At 38.8% G+C, this 18,065-nt stretch overlaps 1 protein-coding gene and 1 pseudogene across 1 annotated transcript; one reads left to right on the plus strand and one right to left on the minus strand.

The window, feature by feature from the left end:
- The first annotated feature begins 1,874 nt into the window (after nt 1-1,874).
- Nucleotides 1,875-3,840, plus strand: LOC140792537 (pentatricopeptide repeat-containing protein At1g03100, mitochondrial-like; annotated as a pseudogene).
- Nucleotides 3,841-11,027: 7,187 nt separating this feature from the next.
- On the minus strand, nt 11,028-15,957 carry LOC140782510 (type IV inositol polyphosphate 5-phosphatase 7). The gene is made up of 14 exons (XM_073129123.1): nt 15,782-15,957; nt 15,574-15,661; nt 15,042-15,110; nt 14,811-14,898; nt 14,611-14,715; nt 14,014-14,511; nt 13,663-13,798; nt 13,200-13,393; nt 12,999-13,107; nt 12,585-12,733; nt 12,200-12,495; nt 12,043-12,102; nt 11,834-11,933; nt 11,028-11,506 (listed from the first exon to the last, which is right to left on the minus strand). The coding sequence occupies exons 1-11, from the start codon at nt 15,809-15,811 to the stop codon at nt 12,273-12,275; spliced, it is 1,689 nt and encodes a 562-aa protein (XP_072985224.1). The 5' UTR covers nt 15,812-15,957; the 3' UTR covers nt 11,028-11,506; nt 11,834-11,933; nt 12,043-12,102; nt 12,200-12,272.
- Nucleotides 15,958-18,065: the final 2,108 nt, after the last annotated feature.

The following is an 18,065-nucleotide window of genomic DNA, read 5'->3' on the forward strand; positions in this document are numbered from 1 at the left end:
ACATACTCATGCATTCAGCGACGTGCCCTTATGTTTGTCCCCTTTCACGTAAATTTCGTTTCTGACCATCCCCAACTTACTTTGTCTAGTTTCGCCCCTCTCGTCGCCGCGTCCGAGGACGTCAAAGCCACTCGTCGCCATGCATGTCCGCACCGCTCGCCACGTTTCTCAGCCTCCCAAACCCCACCACCTTTTTCCTCTTATAAATCCGGCCCTTCTTCTCTTCCGCTTGTCTCATCGTCTCTTATCTAGTTCATAACAATGGCGATCAGGGGGAAAAGCTTTGCTTCTTTCTTTCTTGTCCTCTCGGTTCTTCTACTCTCCTCCACCTTTGCTCTCTCCTACGACCCCCAGCAGCAGCGGAGGCTGGAGGAATGCAAGCAAGAGTGCTCGGAGAGGTACCAAGGCTCACAACAGCAGCGATCTCAATGCATGAGGGAATGCCAGCAAGAGTACGGAGGAGAGAGGGGAAGTCGAGGCCAAGGTAGAGACGAGGAAGCGTGGGTAAACCCAAAGCCGCAAGAGGAGCTCCGCGAGTGCCGCCTCGACTGCCGTTCCAGCCAAAACTCCCCGCAGATGCAGATGAAATGCGAGCGCGATTGCGAGCGGCGAGACCAACGGGGGAGATCAGATGACATGGTTACAATAAACGCAGACCCAGAGCGAGAATACCAGCAATGCAGGCAACTATTTAGCTTACTCCGCGGCCGGCCTCTTTCTTTTTCTTAATTTAAAATTTTGAGTTAATTAATGTTTAATTTGTATTGTAACAGGCAACGCTGCCAGCAGCAACGGCGGGGGCAGCGAGAGCAGCAGCAATGCGAAATGGAGTGCAGGGAGCGATACGAGCGAGAGAGGCAGCGTGGTGGCGGGGAGAGAGACAGCATGAGCATCAATAGTGATCCGGAACAGGAGTACCAGCAGTGCAGGAGGCAATGCCAGAGGCAGCGCGGCGGGCAGCGACAGGAGTGCGAATCGCGATGCGAGGAGAGATACAGAGAAAGGCGCAGAGACGGAGAAGAAACCGACCCCCAAGAGAAGCTGAGGGAATGCCAACGGCGGTGCCAGGAGAAGCCGTCCGGGCGGATGCAGCAGGAGTGCCGGATGCAATGCGAGGAACGCTACGGCCGAGGGAGATCTGCGGACGATATGGTGATCGAGATGGTGTAAAGGAGGATGTAGGACGGTGGGGGCAAATTCCAATCTGTGATTGGAGTGCATGCTCTGGAGAGAGAGAGAGAGAGTGAGAGAGAGGGGCAGTTCTTGTAGATGGCTCTTCCGAGAGAGCTAACTGTGTAAGTTGTTTTTGTAGTTGAGTATGGCAACCAACTATGAAGGTCTGTATCTAGGAGTGTACTAGAATAAAGGAGCTGCCTTTGAAATAAACCCCGATCACCCCCTTCCCCTTCTCTTCCTTTGAGAAACTAACTGAATATAGATGTTATTTAAACTGCAAACAGGTACATACAAATATCAATCCATTTGTAAATAACTGACCTGCAAAATTCTAGCTAATTGGTTGCTAGAAAATTTGCAAGCGAGGAATTCTTGTATTTTATCATATGATTTTGAAGAAAAAGACATCCACGTATCGGACTTCTACTTTTCTCATGGAGGAATTAAATTTTGAAGAGGGAAAAAAGTAAAATAATTGATTATTTTGGAGCCATCCACAGCTCTAATCTGTAGATGTAGATGTAGATGCGAGCGGCCGAAGAGAAAAGGTTGCCTTCTACTTTTCTGTAATTTGGATCCTGAAACTACAGTTTCGGCCGCCGATCCATTCGAAACGGTCGGATCTAATTCAAACGGCTCGGATATAAAAGAGATGAGAATTTATAATAATTCTTCTTCTCTATTATTCTTCCCGGGTAATGTCGGCTGAGAACACCGAGTGGCGCAGAAGCAAGCGGTCAGTAGAGTTGTCGGATGAAGCATCCGTGGTAAGTTTTAGTATCTTGTACAATTGTCTTTCTAAGGTGAGGTGTTGAAAAAAAAAATGATGCCCTATAGATGTTCGATAGAAGTCCTCAGCGAGGAACTTGTAGGACACTAGGGCTTGAGAGAGGAGGATAGAATATCTTTTGTAGTAATGTGATCAATTTGGCTGCGGTGCTCTTGATTTCCTTTCCTTTTTCTAAACTTTTGTGATTAATTATAGCGTGATTTATTAATCGGTCGCTATCAAAGTTTATTTCCTTTCTCATTCTTCTTTTTCTCCTCACATCAGTTTGGATAATGGGTGTTCAATATGGGCTCAAAAATATTTTTTTTGTAAATTCAAATGATTGCTAGGGTGTGCTCCAACAACCTTTTTAATGTTGTATATTTGAACTATTTTTAGGATGGTTGCTCTATTATTTTTGGATATTTTTTTCATGCTATTTCAATCATTATGATACTATTTAAGTAACGACTAAAAAATCGTTCGAATATTTTAAATTGAAATTCTTCAAAATTTAAAAATCTTCAAATCTATATCTTCAAATTATTTATATATATGAATTCTTTATTTCAAAATTAATCTTCTATTTTAATATTTGATAAATAAACTTGTCAATTACATAAGTTTATATAAAATCTTACATATTAAAACACTATATGATTCATCTTTTGCACTAATGTTGGTCAATAGATATTAATTCCATTTCGTACCCTGTTCATTTGTGTGCTGCACTCTTGTCAGAGTTAAGGATCCAAGGAACCTCGTCAACTGAGTCTTCGCCATAATACTTTGTGCCAGAAAATTTCATACCAAAGTCTTTTCCATTTTCTACCTCTACAATGTTGAGTCTTCGCCATGCTGGTGGCTTGTTGGACCTGTAGTAGTCCAAGCTCGTGACCTTTCTCGAATGGCTCTGGATTTGGAGACTGCAGTTGATGATCACAGATTTGAGAATGCATGGAAGGCTTATGAGAAACATATGCATACGAATGGGTTTCCTCAGAAATCAGTTTTACGTAAACTTATTACTGGTTTTGCTGAGACTTGTGATGCTTACTGGCTGAATAGAGCTTACAATTTAGTAAAAGGTAATATTTGAAGCAAAAGAAAACATGATTTATTGGAGAAAGAGGCTCGTATTATCTTATTCTTATTTACTTATTTCTTTATTCTCACAGGGTACGAGTTACCGGTTCTTTCTTCAAACATTGTGAGAAGAATAATACAGATAGAAGCATCTCTTTCTTTAGCAGCATGGTCTGGAGTAGTTGGGCGTATGTCCCAAACAGCAACTGGTGTGTTCCTCGTGCACAGCTAATTATGGAGATTGGTTACCTTTTCAAGGATAACAGGGTCGATCCATGCAAGAAAAGCAACAAGCTGTTATCAGAGAAGTTGCATGCATAGGTTGAACTGGTTAGGTTGAAACATGGGGTTCTCCACCCAACAGAGAGATGTTAGAGCATTTTTGGAATCTGACAAAATTAGCAAATTGGCAGCATTTCTAGTCAAAGCAAGAAAATAAGAATGTTTGGCCTCCATCGAGAGCTCCACAGTTGTTCAAGTGATAAATGAATGCATTTCTCCTAGGCCTCTTCTTAGAACAAGCACATGATCTTCTGGATGGGATGAGATTTCATGGAATAAGAGTTGGTTCCTCTACTTATTCCTCAGTTCTAAAAGCCTGTTGCAAAGGGAATCGTCATGGAGAGATAACAGCCTTCTAGAGGATGCTCGCCAAGCTGGCATCTAGCTTGATTCAAACTGCTATGAATCTTCGATCCGATCCAGATTACATTGTGATGACTCTATTGGAGCCCGTCATCTTTTTGAAGAGATTAAATACTAATTTATGGAGATCTGTAAATCAAGAATTTGAGCTGTGGTGCTCATAGCTGGAACAAGATGAGGGCTCTCCAGTTTCCAAATGCCCGGACTTTCATTCTCTAGTAAGCGTTTATACTGATATAGGGAAGAAGTATGCGGAAGTAACAGATTTATGGGGCGAAATGAAGCTGATTGATAGTTCAAGCATAATGAAATTAAATCAGGAGCTCTTGGAATCCTTATTGAATTGCTTTGTCAGAGGTGGTTTTCTTCTTCGGGCCATGCAAGTCATTGAGATGATGGAGAGAGGAAATAGGTTCATTGTGAAGTATAGGTGCAAGTCACTTTGGCTTAAATATCACACGACACTATACAAAGGCAAGGCTCCTAAGGTCCAGACAGAAGCACAATTGGAGCGGAGGGAAGCAGCTTTGTCATTTAAGCGATGGTCTACGAAAGCATATTAGTGGGCATGGCATTTAAGCTACAAAACTTTCTGTGCTTCTGTATTATGGAATTTATAATGTCTTTGGGGGCAGCACCAGTCGAAGTATTGTATACGACAAATCCAGTATCTCGCCGTCTAATCCATTTAGTTTACAAAATTCAACTGTGAATGGTAATTGGTAGATTAAACTGATATTCAGAAGAAGTGGGTTAGGAGAATCTGAGTTCAAACTTGCTACTTCCAAGGAAATGGTAAAAGAATAGAGAGTACCATTTCCATCCATCTTGTAAAGGGAAATGAATCCAATCTATGTTCCAGTAAATTGAATAAGTAATTATCAATCTTTAACATATAGCATCCTATTTTCAATGTTTGAAAAGAATCAAAATATTTTCAGATTCATTATTAGCTCTGTTTTTGAAGAAAGTGAATAGTTCACTTTCTAATATGGGTAGTTAGGTAGTTAGGTACACTGCATGAAATTGGAGATAGAGTATTTGATGCGGACATCACTGATAGAACGCGATGGCGTGTGTACCAGCGCAGGAGGCGCCGACAGTTGATGATCCCTCCTATAGGGATTTGGTTCTGATTTTTATTTATTTAGGGTGTCTTTTGTTTATTTTCTATGTAGGGTGTTTTTTGCTTAATTCTATTGTAGATCTATATATAGACCCGTTATATTTCCTTTGGCACTTAATGAAAGTTTATGTGATTTGTTCTCTCGAGGATTTTGGTATGAAACCTTTTCTTAGGGTGGAGGTGTGAAACCCCATTCCTTCCCTTCTTCTTTCTCTACGTTTTGCATCATTTTTGGTATCAGGATCCTAGTTTATGTACGCCCCTCCTCCCGGGTTCTACGCCGCTCCACATTTGTTCTTCGCATGACCAATCACTCCACGAACACCGGAACGTCAAGAAATCCGGCGTACAACGAGCAAAGAAATTACCGTCGACGAGGAACAGCAAGAATCTGTTGTCATAGAGGAATCGCTACCGCATGATCAGGTACGTGCTCTTTTCAATGTATTAAATATTTTTGGGTCATTTTTTTCTAGTATCATCTCTAAACTGTTATCAATTCCTGCTGTCCACATATAGTGAGGGAGAGACTACATAGAAACCTTATATGCTTTAGTCCTGATATTAAGAGATGAAATGTGCCAAATAGAATATTAGTATTATGTTAATTTTTGGAAAGAAATTTAAAGGGTTTGGCATTTAAATGTGAATTTTGTTTAAAAACCATTAAGTCTTGACATTAGTCTTTGAATCCCCTGAACAGAAAATCTAAATTCAATTAAGTATTCATTTTTAAGATTTTCTTGATTGCATAGCATATCATCTCATATCATTTAGATTAAGACATTTGTATTTGGATTAAATATAGGAGACGTCTGCATTCCATTAGGTTAGAACATTATTTAATTTTATTTAAATTAGCAAGCATAAAATTAAAAAGATAAAAATAAATAAAAAAATAAAATAAATAAAAAAAGGATATATATATATATATATAATATATAAAGCAATACATAACTCATTCATTGCATATTAGTGTACGCCAACACGTAGAGGTAAGGCTTATCTCCTTAGTGATTCTAGTGAATCCAGCAATAGCAGTATGGATCCCGAACTTAGTAAAAAGCTCGACGACATTATGGGACAACTAGGTACCTTAGCTCAACAAGTCAGAGATACTCAAGATACTTTGCTTGGGTATCAACGGGTGACCGATGAACGACTATATAGGGTAGAAAGACCCCGTGAGCACACCCTCTTCAAAATGATCACCGCCCTGACCTTGAACGTGGTGAATCTCCCACTCCTTTACCTCGTAAACATTTTCAAGGGAATGAGCGAGATCCTGATGAACAGTACCTTCGAAGCATTAAAATTGATGCTCCGATGTTTGATGGTCGTCTAGATCCGCAACACTTCTTGGACTGGATCAAAGACATGGACCGTTACTTTAAATGGTATGATATGTCGGAAATCCGTAAAGTCAGGTTTGCTGCTATGAAATTGACTGGGAAAGCAAATCAATACTGGACCAACGTTGAGACTCTTCGTGAGATTAGGGGTGAGCTTCTAATTGAAATTTGGGTTGACATTAAAAAAAACTAAAACGTAAATACCTCCCACCTTCCTATTATCCTAAGCTTCTAGACAGATGGAACCGACTTACCCAAGGGAGTAAGTCCGCTAAGGATTACGTTGCGGCCTTTGATGAATTGTTTGCTCGGTGTAGCGTGATCGAATCAGAAACCCCTATGCAAATCTTGTCTAGATTTAGGGCTGGCCTACGTGAAGAATTGAGAAGTGAACTTTTTGCTCGTAATGTTGATATTTTGGAAAGGGCCTACAGCTTAGTTCAAGACTTAGAGGAGTCTAGACCTAACCACATCCCAAAAAATTATGAAACAAGACCTCAAATTCATAAATCCTCCACAGGTCCTCATCAAGCCAAATCTACTAGCCAATCTTTTACTCGATCTACCCCTAGCCCTTCACAATCCAAGGTGGAATACAAAGGTAAAAACATTGAGAAAGACTTTTCTAAGATTAATCCTCGGATCAAATGCTATAAGTGTCAAGGCTATGGACATGTTGCTGCAAATTGTGCGAGCCCGTATAAAATAAGTTTAATTGAGGAACCCTTCGAAGAAGACTTCGAGCAAGAATTTGACGGATATGTTCACCATGTAGACGGTGAAGAAGGAGATTTTGAAGATGAAGAGGAAGAAAATACCCTAGGATGCCTGAGGCACATAGACTCCACAAGGTTACATGTTGTTAGATATGCCCTCTCTCAACCTAAAGTCAATGATGATTGGAGGCGCAACTCCATTTTCCACACATTCACGAAAATTGGAGGTAAAAATTGTAAAGTAATTGTAGATAGTGGCAGCTGTATAAATGCCGTGTCCTCCACCATTATTTCAAAACTAAATCTGAGAGCGATTTCCCATCCTAATCCTTACAAGGTTTCGTGGATTAATTCAACCACGCTGGAAATAAAAGAGCGCTGTTTGGTTCCAATTGAATTCACGACTTATAAGGATAAAATCTGGTGCGATGTATTGACCATGGATGTGAGTCAAATTATCCTTGGAAGGCCTTGGCTATTTGATAATGATGTGCATATTTATGGTCGTTCAAATATCTGCATTTTTGAACATGAAGGTAAGAAAATCAAGATTCTTCCATCGCAGCCTAGAGGTGGTAAGATGGAAAAGAAGTCTGATCTCATCCACTCCGACAATAAAGTCAGCTTGATTAGTGCGAGAGGCATTGAACGTGAGATGAGTAAAGGAACTCCTATTCTGATTCTTGCGGCTCGAGAACTTCTGAATGAGCCTAGTGAATCGATTCCTTTTGAAGCCACTGCTGTGATTGAGAAATTCTCGGATGTCTTTCTAGAGGATCTCCCGGATGAATTGCCACCAATGAGAGATATTCAATATGCTATCGATTTCGTCCCGGGTGCATCTCTTCCTAACTTGCCTCATTATAGACTTAACCCAACTGAACACGCTGAACTAAAACGACAAGGTGATGGGCAAACTGAAGTAGTCAATAGGAGCTTAGGTAACCTATTGAGAACTCTTGTCGACGAGAATCTAAGAGACTGGGATCAAAAACTGCCAACTGCTGAATTTGCATACAATAATTCTGTTAATAGATCCATAGGTCTGAGTCCAACTGAGGTAGTATATGGTTATAAACCTAGACAACCTATAGATCTCATTTCTATGTCCCATTATCATAGGTTGTCTAAGTCTGTATCTGCATTTGCATCACATATTCATGACTTGCATAAAGAAATCGAGAATGTAATTGCTCAAAGTAATACTAATTATAAAATTCGAGCTGATCTAAGAAGGAGATTCAAAGAATTTAATGTTGGAGACTTTGTGATGGTCCGGATACGTCTGGAACGGTTTCCACCCGGAACTGTCAAAAAGTTGCATGCACGAAGTGCTGGACCTTTTAAAATTCTCAAGAAAATTAATGATAATGCTTATGTTCTAGATATCCCTAGTGATTTTGGCATCAGTTCTACTTTTAATATTGAGGATCTAGTAGCTTATAAAGGTCCAGATTTTACTCCAGATAACCCACTAGATACTGAGCCTACCTATGAGCCTGTTTATGAGAGACCCTCTTTACCTCCACTTCCCAATATTCCACCTAACACAAAGAGACGAAATTGATAAAATTTTAGATGATGAAATTATTTCAACTAGAGAAGGTGGATCCCAACGGTATCTAGTACGTTGGAAAGGACGACCTACATCTGATAACACGTGGCTTGATCGTCACGATTTGGAGGTGCATCACCCCGATACCTTAGAGCAAGATGAGAGCAAAGCGAGCGGACACTCGACGGAGTCGACTTCTCTCCCACCCGGGGAGAATGATGCGGACATCACTGATAGAACGCGATGGCGTGTGTACCAGCGCAGGAGGCGCCGACAATTGATGATCCCTCATATAGGGATTTGGTTCTGATTTTTATTTATTTAGGGTGTCTTTTGTTTATTTTCTATGTAGGATGTTTTTTGCTTAATTCCATTATAGGTCTATATATAGACCCGTTATATTTCCTTTGGCACTTAATGAAAGTTTATGTGATTTGTTCTCTCGAGGATTTTGGTGTGAAATATTTTCTTAGGGTGGAGGTGTGAAACCCCATTCCTTCCCTTCTTCTTTCTCTACGTTTTGCATCAGTATTTCATGGGTGACATATTGAATCCTGAAATAGTAGCTTTGCAACTTTGACTGGCTTTGTCCGGTTTTCTAAATGATACTTTTATTCCAGAAAAGAAAAAAAGAAAAGAAAATGAATAGTTGCATGATTTATTATTTCAGCAGTCTTTATCTAATGTGGTGATTTTTATTATAAATTCATAATTACAGCTATGAGTTTTTATCATTATTGTGTTTGGTATAATGCTTATGAGCCAGAACAAAGTCTTCGATAGGTTTATGATTGTATATGTGTGATCTGGACACTATTATAGCTGATAAATATTTAATCATTTCTCATTGTGCTTATACGTATGTAATATATCTTAAGGTTCAAGGAGTAGTACTTATATAGATATAATTAGTTATTATTCTTGTTGTCCATTGGTTTTTCTTCTTCTTTTTCTTTTCTTTTTAAATCTTTTGACCATTTACAGCTCGGTGCTTCTCTCCCTTAAAATTCTAGTTTTGAGTATCTTAAAATTATTTGCTATTACTTATTTGTTTATTGATCGGTCATCTTGATAACATGCATATAGTACTACTCATCTTTTTGTGCAGATTATTTTCATTTATTTTGCTAATTTATTTGTCAACAATATGGGAGGAATAATGCTCATAGATACATTCAGAGAAGCATATGCTCAAACACAGTGCTGGTCACAAAACGGATGTAGACATCTAGGAGTTTGCCGGAGTTATTATTTGCTCGCAATCGACAACAAGTACTCAGTTGAAGTTCTTCTTCCTTGTCTAGCCACTGTGGGGATGCAGGACGCAAAATTGTCACAAATAGGTAGCACCCTGGTGGGTCGTTCCTCCGGTTATTTCAAGTTATGTACAAACTATTTAACCAATCTTATATTCCAAAGTTGTTTCTTTATTGAATTAAATATATCTGAAATTATTCACAATCTTTTTTAATTTGGTGACCGTAATGTGCATTAATATTATTTTTGGCCACGAATCATGTTGTGCTATAAATCCAGCTGCTACCAAAGTGCCCATCATAAAATTTGTAGCTATGTACGTAGTACTATAATGAGGAGTCTATTGTCTTTTAATATGAATATCAACTAATATCTTAATATGCTGACCACCAAGCACCCTGTCATGCTTTTCCACGTTGGCATGCTTTAAGGTTAATTCCATGTACATATGCTCCTGATACAGGCAGTCTAATTGGACAGACTATGCAATTTAACTTTTGCTTAAGATGAATTAATGTTATGGCCCACCAATTATCTGAATGCAGTTCATTTATTATCAACAGAAAGCAAAAGGAGAGTTTTATTTCATGTACGGGTTGTGCACAGTTTACACAGCCTGCTGCTTGTAAGCACATTGTCTTCAACTTCTCTGGCGTGATAGTTACACTTAGTCAAGATATTCTTTCTGCTCACATCGTTGAGTGTATGTCTGTGTTTGATGTGAAACCAAGATTCTTAGGCCCCATTCCACTTTCGGCTCAGAGCTCATTTGCTATATTTGTGGGGGTGAGGGTGAGGGTGAAGGGCTTCCCTTCTATTATGACTCCTTGTTTGTCTACCTTCTCATCAAAGGTCAAGTCACACTGTCTTTTCTATCTCTTCAGAGAGCCAAAGATGCAGTGAGGTACAGACCTATAGTCATCTCTGCCTTCAAAATCCAATGCTGATTGAGATTCTCCACATGTACACAGGGGGCAGGTGGGCACTTATGGTATGTGTGACGTATGTCCAACACCACTGTATGTTTTCATTTGCAACCTCACTGAAGGATTTAGGTGGCTTAGAAGAGTGATCGAACCTTACTCATAATAAATCAAACTGTGGTTTTCTGACAACGAGTGATACAGCTTTTCCTGTCATTGAGCTATAAGCTGGGACAGTTTAGTAAAGAAGTTGAGGACACTTCTTATGGTCTTGCTGAAAGTGTCTTTGAAAATACATGTTAAAAAGGAGGAGGAGGTTTCTTTTGGCAAATGTGGGTTGTGATATGCAAAAGTTGCAAAGAACCAAACCATTTTCTTCATGCTCTTGACTTCTCTGTTTATTGCATAGAAGAATAAGAATAAGAAGTAAGACAGCATAATAAACTAATTTTGAATGGCTCTGTTCAGATAATAAAATCATTGGTTAAGCCCTGAACAACATATCATAGCCTATAATTCTCTATTTCACAGCATCTAAGAATGAATTATATCTTGGTTAATATTTTCAGCCTTATAAAACATAAGAGGCCTGCAAAATTTCCTACAACCTAATCAAAAGAATTACAAAGAATCCACTACTTTTATCTGATGATGAGAAGCTGGCATTGTTTGCTCTGTCAACATCTCGAAAAATAAAAATCCCACCATGTTGGGCTCCCAAAACTTTGTTATATAACAAAAAGCAAGATTTCTTCCCGGCCAACTCATCTGATACCTATTATTGTTAAGATCTCTTAGGCTTTATCTGAATTTCTTTGCTGTAGCTAGTGATATAATTTGGAATCACTTCGTCACTGAACTTCTTTGCAGTCCATGATCTCTTCAAGATAGAGTAGCACTCCTGCAAAGAAGATCATGCGAAGGGTCAGACCTCTCTTTTACATAATTGGCGAAAGAAACTTAGTAAGAGAGAAGAATACGAAAAAAAGACTTGTATTAGTGATTGCTAAGAGTGGACTTTTTCCTCACAAAACTGGCAGTTGGTTCTGACTTAAGTCAAAATCTAGCAGCACAGTGTAACCAGATCTTTTTTCTTTTTATAAAAATTTCAACATTATCTTACAATGAAATTCCATGCAATTTTAGAAACCACATCTTTGCCAGATAAAAAATAAAAAATTTGCAGTATCAAGAAGATATTGGCAACTGTTAAAGATTCAGCTTGTACCTTATTTGACTAAATATTTGGTAGATCAATAGAAAGCTTGAAGCTCTTCTGATATGATTTTAATTGCAGAAGCATGTGCTTTCCAAATAGGAAGAGTCAGCTGCCAACATAAGGAAAAGAAAGTGCAAATAATTATATGCTCTTAAAAGTAACATCATGCCGAAGACATCATTTCATGCTTAAGAAAAGAATTTATGGGCATCACTCACCACTAGAGAACAGAAGAAGCTGAACTTTGACCACTCATGAGGCCTTTTACTAACAATGTCCTAGTTATAAAAAATACAGAGTATGAGAATGAGAAACATTATGTAGACTTTTGCTGGAAATTTCTATGGACTTCCATGAAGTCCAAAAAAAAAGTACCTTTGAATGATCCATTGAAAAAAGATTAACTAAGCAGCCCCCTTCAAAGGAAACTACAATTGTATAGCACCTTTCAAAAGAAACTGAGCTCAGTATACCCATGTGAGTATGGCAAAAGGTCTTCAATAGCCAATTGGGAGCTAGAGCAACTCATCTTTTGAATTCGGCTGTGGTTGATTGATTCGACTTCTGCTGAAAAAATGCTATAAACTGGCCTATGGTCAGAGAACCTAGACTCTCCACGAACATAAGATAACTGGTTGAGACCTCTTCCATACCATAAAATACGATCACACCTGCATTAGCAACTTCATTAACTTCACAAATCATAAAATACACAAAATCTAAGTGCCACAACAATACAGTTTTGGTTCTAAGTTTTCACCATGCAGGTGTTCGACGCTTTTCTTTTAGATTTGTGTCATCCCCTGTGTATCTGTCCGAATTATTTGAATATTTATAAGTGGGAGGAAAATATATTCTTCCTTCATTCCAGCCCACAAAGACGTGGCCACGTCTTTGTTCAATTCGTAGCTGCTTGTTCAAAAATGAAAGGTTCATATGAGGAAGGAAACAGCTTTTCCTAAACTAGAAGAAATATCCTTTCACTGCTACCCACTTCATATAGATATAGAAGATTAAGTAAAGTATGAAAGATATTAAGCATTACCTATACTACAAGAAATCTTTCAACTCTTTATAAAGAATTTTACTACTTCAGACAGCATTATGAAAAACAAAGTTATAAAATATGAGTAATGCAGCATACAAGCATTCAGCAAAAGGATTTTTCAACTACCTGATCTTTTTCCAACAATGCTTTCCAGTTACGCATCTCGACCAGAGCCTTCGCAGATCGATATGAAAGAGCTATCCGGTAATTCAGATCCCCAAGCCATATGATACGACTACGACAAATCCAGATAGAAAGGTAGTGTAATGAACCTATCAAAAGCAACAAATGCAAAATAGTTCAGTGAACTAGTTAATAGAGCCTTACTCATGCTCAATGATACTTTCAGGCGACTTCTCATCACACAGTCCATGGACTGTCGGGAATCTAGTCTTTCTCATGATTTCCATGACGTCGGAGTTCCTTCGAATTTCATCCCCTTCCTTCTGCCCAGAGGTCAAATGGCTGCAGACGAAGCAGAAGCTTGTTTGGTGCAAAGACATGCTAATCGTGATTGAACCCTGGAAGAAACAAGTTTTCAGTTCTCTTCTATAGATAAGGTTCTTATATGAAACTTCACTAGAAAAGTTGAGTCAGAATAGGAAGATCTCGGCATAGAAAGCATATGCAGCTAGTTGTTTATGAATCCAAATCAAGTAAGGCAAAGAAAAACAAATGATATCACTACTAGGACATGAAGAGCCAATTGCTCAATCACTGAAAGTTAATACTAGTAAAGAAAATATCTGAGCATGCAGGGATTACAACAGTGCTCTTCTTGAAATATTACCTTGTTTCCGAGATAACCCATCAACCCTCTTCCCACACAGGAGACCTTCAGATTCCTTACATCATCCCTAATTTCTCTTCGCACCCATATCATCAGAAATATGCCGACCATCTGCTTACTTGCAACCAGACAGTATCTAATAATGACACAATAGTCAACAAAGGCATGTATCAGCAACTTAGAATAAATCTGGCAAAATGAGTGTGCTCAACGAACACAGTGAGTCACAACAAACATATTTCAAAGTTCCTAAAACTCAGATCAAATCTTGTGTAGGTATAAAAATACATGGGGCCTAATAATGCACACAAAAGTCAATACACAAGAATGTTAATTCTTCTTATGCAAAACCTTGAATGGGCTGCTGTTCTGTCCCTCTCCTCCATAGATGATGCATTACCATAGCCATATGACATTGGTGAGTAGGAGATGGTACTAGGAGAATCTCCAGCAATGTTCTCATCATCAGACGACCCACCCCATCTAAAATTAGGATCAAAATCACTAGGTCTGCTCCCAAAGGTCATTCGATCGCAGACACTATAACGACGTTCCAGCCTTGGTTGTGGTGCCATGATATCATTGTCCATTCTTAAACTGCGACTAAGAGACTGAAAAGAACGACGATGGAAAAAAGAAGAATTCTTCTGCCTTGACGAGCCTTCAAAATCAACATCCATCTCAATAATTGGGTTAGGTACAGGAGAAGGCGTCTGCAAGCTACCATTGCTACTGGTGCCTGGAAGATTGTTCAGCGTATTCCTGATGAGAGCCACCCATTTCCTTGCAGGGCCATTATCTTCTGCCCCAAGAACATTCCCCGCGCTCAAAGGAACAATTTCCTGAAAACTAAGAATTTCAAAGGAAACATATGACCAGTTGTCGATCTGCAGCTTGACAATAGAATCCTCAAGGATGTGGAATAGATCTAAAGGTCAGGACAAATACCCCAAAACATATATATCTGCAGGAGGTGAGACATGGAGCCAATCCTCAAGGTTCATATGACTTGGTGGGGACTTCCCACCTACATTCCATGTGGAAACAAAGATCCTACTCAAAGAGAGTGAAGCAACAGAGAACTATGATAAGGAATTAAGAAACACGAGAAATGAGTCCCCATTGTCAAGTTTCTGGTTGGAGAGTACTTATAATCTAAGGTGACTGTGGCTTCAGCTGCATCAAGATCAATCTTTCCTCGCCGAGCTCGGTCCTGGTTCCTTTTAGAGGATCTTTCTGAGACCAATATGGGAGATAACATGAGAAAGGAAGAAAAAACATCAAAGCAAACTGAAAATTCAAAAGTATTTCGATATAGGATAGAACAGAAAGACGAATTAACGGCTGGTATGAAGTAGTCCAAAGCAAGGTACTGTAACCTGTTCTGCTTTTCTTCACTGTGAATGCATCCCTCTCTGAGAAGCTACCGCTCCATTCTTCACCACCCCCTGCAAATTGAACACATTGAGAGAAAAAGAAAAAGAAAAAGAAAAACAGGAAAAAGAGACGAAGAAAAGTCTACATTTGAGTATAATGTGCAGTAGACCAATGATCTGATATCTTGAACAGCAAAGAGAATTACTTTACTGAGAGAAGAATGTAAAAAAGAACAAAAGAAGATTTAAAAAGAATAAGTGGTCTGATAGGTATTAGAGGCTGCAGAAAAAAAATGCATCAATTAACATTCAAACAAAGAGGAGTAATCTTGAAAAAATAAATGAAGAAGAAAAAGAAGAAGAAAATTTGGAATTTGGTCAATCTCAGAATTCAGATCAGATCAGAATAACTAAAGACCATTGCCAATACTTTCCGCACGGTGATTAATTTCTATTGCCAAGAAGTACGAGAAACAAAAGACTTATCCCAAATGAGAGAATATGATACCATAATGAATAGGAAATGTAAGCCTACCTCTCCTAACAGCATCATCTGCATGAAAGTCCTTAGCTTTGCTTTTAATGTTGAACCATTTCTTGACTAGGGACTTGGACCAAGATAGCTACTCCAAAATCAATTAAGTAAGAACATGTAGCAAATCAGTAACATTATCAGCACAACTCAGTAACTGTAAGAAATTAATAGATGAATACAACAACAACAACAACAAAATGGTAATAACCTTGCTTTTCTTTGAATTCTCATCTCTCATTGTAGCAGAGCTCCCTCATGCAGCTCAGAAACGGTACCCTCTTCCTACTGCTATAGCTCCTGGGACATTTGCCTCTTAATTGGAATAAAAAGTGAAAGCAGTAATTATTTTGATTTCTCCCTCAAAGAAGAGCACAAACCAAAATCAAGAAGACATTTATCTCTCTCACACATACAGTATTTGCTGGACTCTTGACATAAGCAATTAGAAAAGCAGTGATTTGATGGAAAGAAAAGAGTTGGGTTGTTTCCTTAGCCCAACAATATATAAGAATTTTGGGTTCTATTGTCTAAGAAGACCCTAGGAACAAGGCAGTATCACTACCAGATTCTCTTTTAAAAAGAAGTGGCTGTTATTCTCCCCCCTCCCTAGATGCACTTCTGAAGCTAAGAATTAAGAGATTGACACAGAAGAGCTGATGAAGTGAGATTGGAGCAGTGTGAAATAAACACCCAGTTCATAGAGGTGAACAAAATCGGATTTTGGGGAAGGAAAGAGTAATGCAGGCAGGCAGCACGAGAGAGAGAGAGAGAGAGAGAGAGAGAGAGGAGGGAATACTTCACCTTCAAAACCTCTTTCTAAGAGTTGATTAAAGTATCCAATTTGAAGAGAATAAAGTGTTTAGGGAAGATCATCTCTGTCTCTCTCCTACTCCAAGTCCAAGGCAGACAAAAAAAAAAAGGAAAATTAAAGAGAAAATTTTCATACAATAAAATCTAAAATAGCAAGATTGATACACTAAACATTAAAATAAAGAGCTGCCCGATGCTGCCTGGACCAAGCCATTGCTTATTACCATTTTGCCATTTTTCGTTCTCCCTTAAATACTGCCCTCGGTCAGTTTGGCTGTACCCTTCCCCCCTTTGGCCTTCCCATTGGTCAGGCCAAAGAAAAAAAGCAAATTATGTTAGACAAAAAAAAGAGAAGAAAAAGGTAAAGAAGAGAGAGAGAGAGAGAGAGAGAGGGGAGGTTCCCTTTCTTCTCTTTCTTTCTTTTTTTTTATTTTATTTATTTTTAAATATGTTAAGTATGTGCATTTGCATGGGTACGAGTGTAGAATGGAAATTCGTTTGTTTGCTTTTCAGTTCTTATTTGTTCCTTTCACTTTGATAAGCCCTGCATCTCCTAAGTCCTAAGTGGGTGAGGGTGAGGGTGAGGGGGTATCTTCAAGGACTTGGGCTGGTTAAAAATGATTTCGGAGGAAGGGGATGTTGCAGGAATTTTTTTCCTTTTTTTTTTTTTTCCTCTCTTTGCATGGGGAAGGTTGGACCTTTCTGGGGCCTGGTGAACTTAGTATTTCTTGGAATACTTGGGGCATGCCTTTTAAGTGCTTTGCAGGGGCCAGACACAGTTGGTATTCTATTGGCAATACATGGGCATCTAGAATTTTGGGCAATTGGGATCTTTGGGAGTGTCTTGGCTCAATCTAGGCATGTACCTCTTTAGGTCAAGGATTTGAAGGACAAATTGTACTGGAGTCCATAGAGTTTTGTTGGTCAGGGGCGGTGCTATTCTGTCTAGAAACAAGGAGGAAAAAAGAAAGGTAAGAGTAGAGTGCTGAGACCTGAGTAGACGTGTATGTCGTTCTGATGTGAATATATTTTTTTTTCTTTTTTTGAACAATTTCGATCTTCAAATCAACTAGTTATAGATGTTCCTGACTGACAGGTTACTCATATCATATAGATACTTTAACGCAGCAAAGCTTGATGTTAGTAAAAAAGAATCGAAATGAACATTAGCATGATAAGAAAAGAAGGATTCTTATCATTGTCAGGAAAGAAAAAAAGAAGCACAGGACTTCCCCTTTTCTTCCATAACACAAGGATGGCAAGTTTGGAGCGTGATATAGTAAGACAGATCAGTTCAAAGTATGAGCCAATCATGCCCTTTTTTGTAGATAGGATTATGATAAATTTTTTTTTGGATTATGATAATTTTTTAATGCCAAATCAGTTTCCCAGCTTTGCAAAGTACATCCTTGGCTTGTAAATTGTAATGCCACAACTCCCAAGTCTACAAAGACTTGACCACCATTGAGTATTGTGTTCAAACTCTAGAGCACACACTTCAATTCAATTTGCTACAAACTTTAGCTTTGTTAGTTCAAATGCAGCGAATAAACTAAGAAGTTGTTGGTGCATAAAAATAATCCATACTAATGAGGAGCCCCACAAAGACTTAGCAGTGAACCCCACATTGCCCCCCCTTCCTCTCTAGAGTGATCAGGAAACTCTAGCACCAGTTTTGACCA

The sequence above is a fragment of the Typha latifolia genome, chromosome 1 (genome assembly GCF_019914945.1).
Source record: "Typha latifolia isolate L0001 chromosome 1, TyphaL0001v2, whole genome shotgun sequence".
In the NCBI taxonomy this organism is placed as follows: domain Eukaryota; kingdom Viridiplantae; phylum Streptophyta; class Magnoliopsida; order Poales; family Typhaceae; genus Typha; species Typha latifolia.

Bases quoted from the DNA above. Each gene is read 5' to 3' on its own strand.
- LOC140782510 (XM_073129123.1), bottom strand. From the start codon at position 15,811: ATGAGAGATGAGAATTCAAAGAAAAGCAAG. The intron at 15,111-15,573 runs GTAGGCTTACAT...TTCAATTTGCAG, and splicing joins AGATGATGCTGTTAGGAGAG to GGGGTGGTGAAGAATGGAGC. The intron at 13,394-13,662 runs GTAATATTTCAA...TGTTTCTTCCAG, and splicing joins TGGGTTATCTCGGAAACAAG to GGTTCAATCACGATTAGCAT.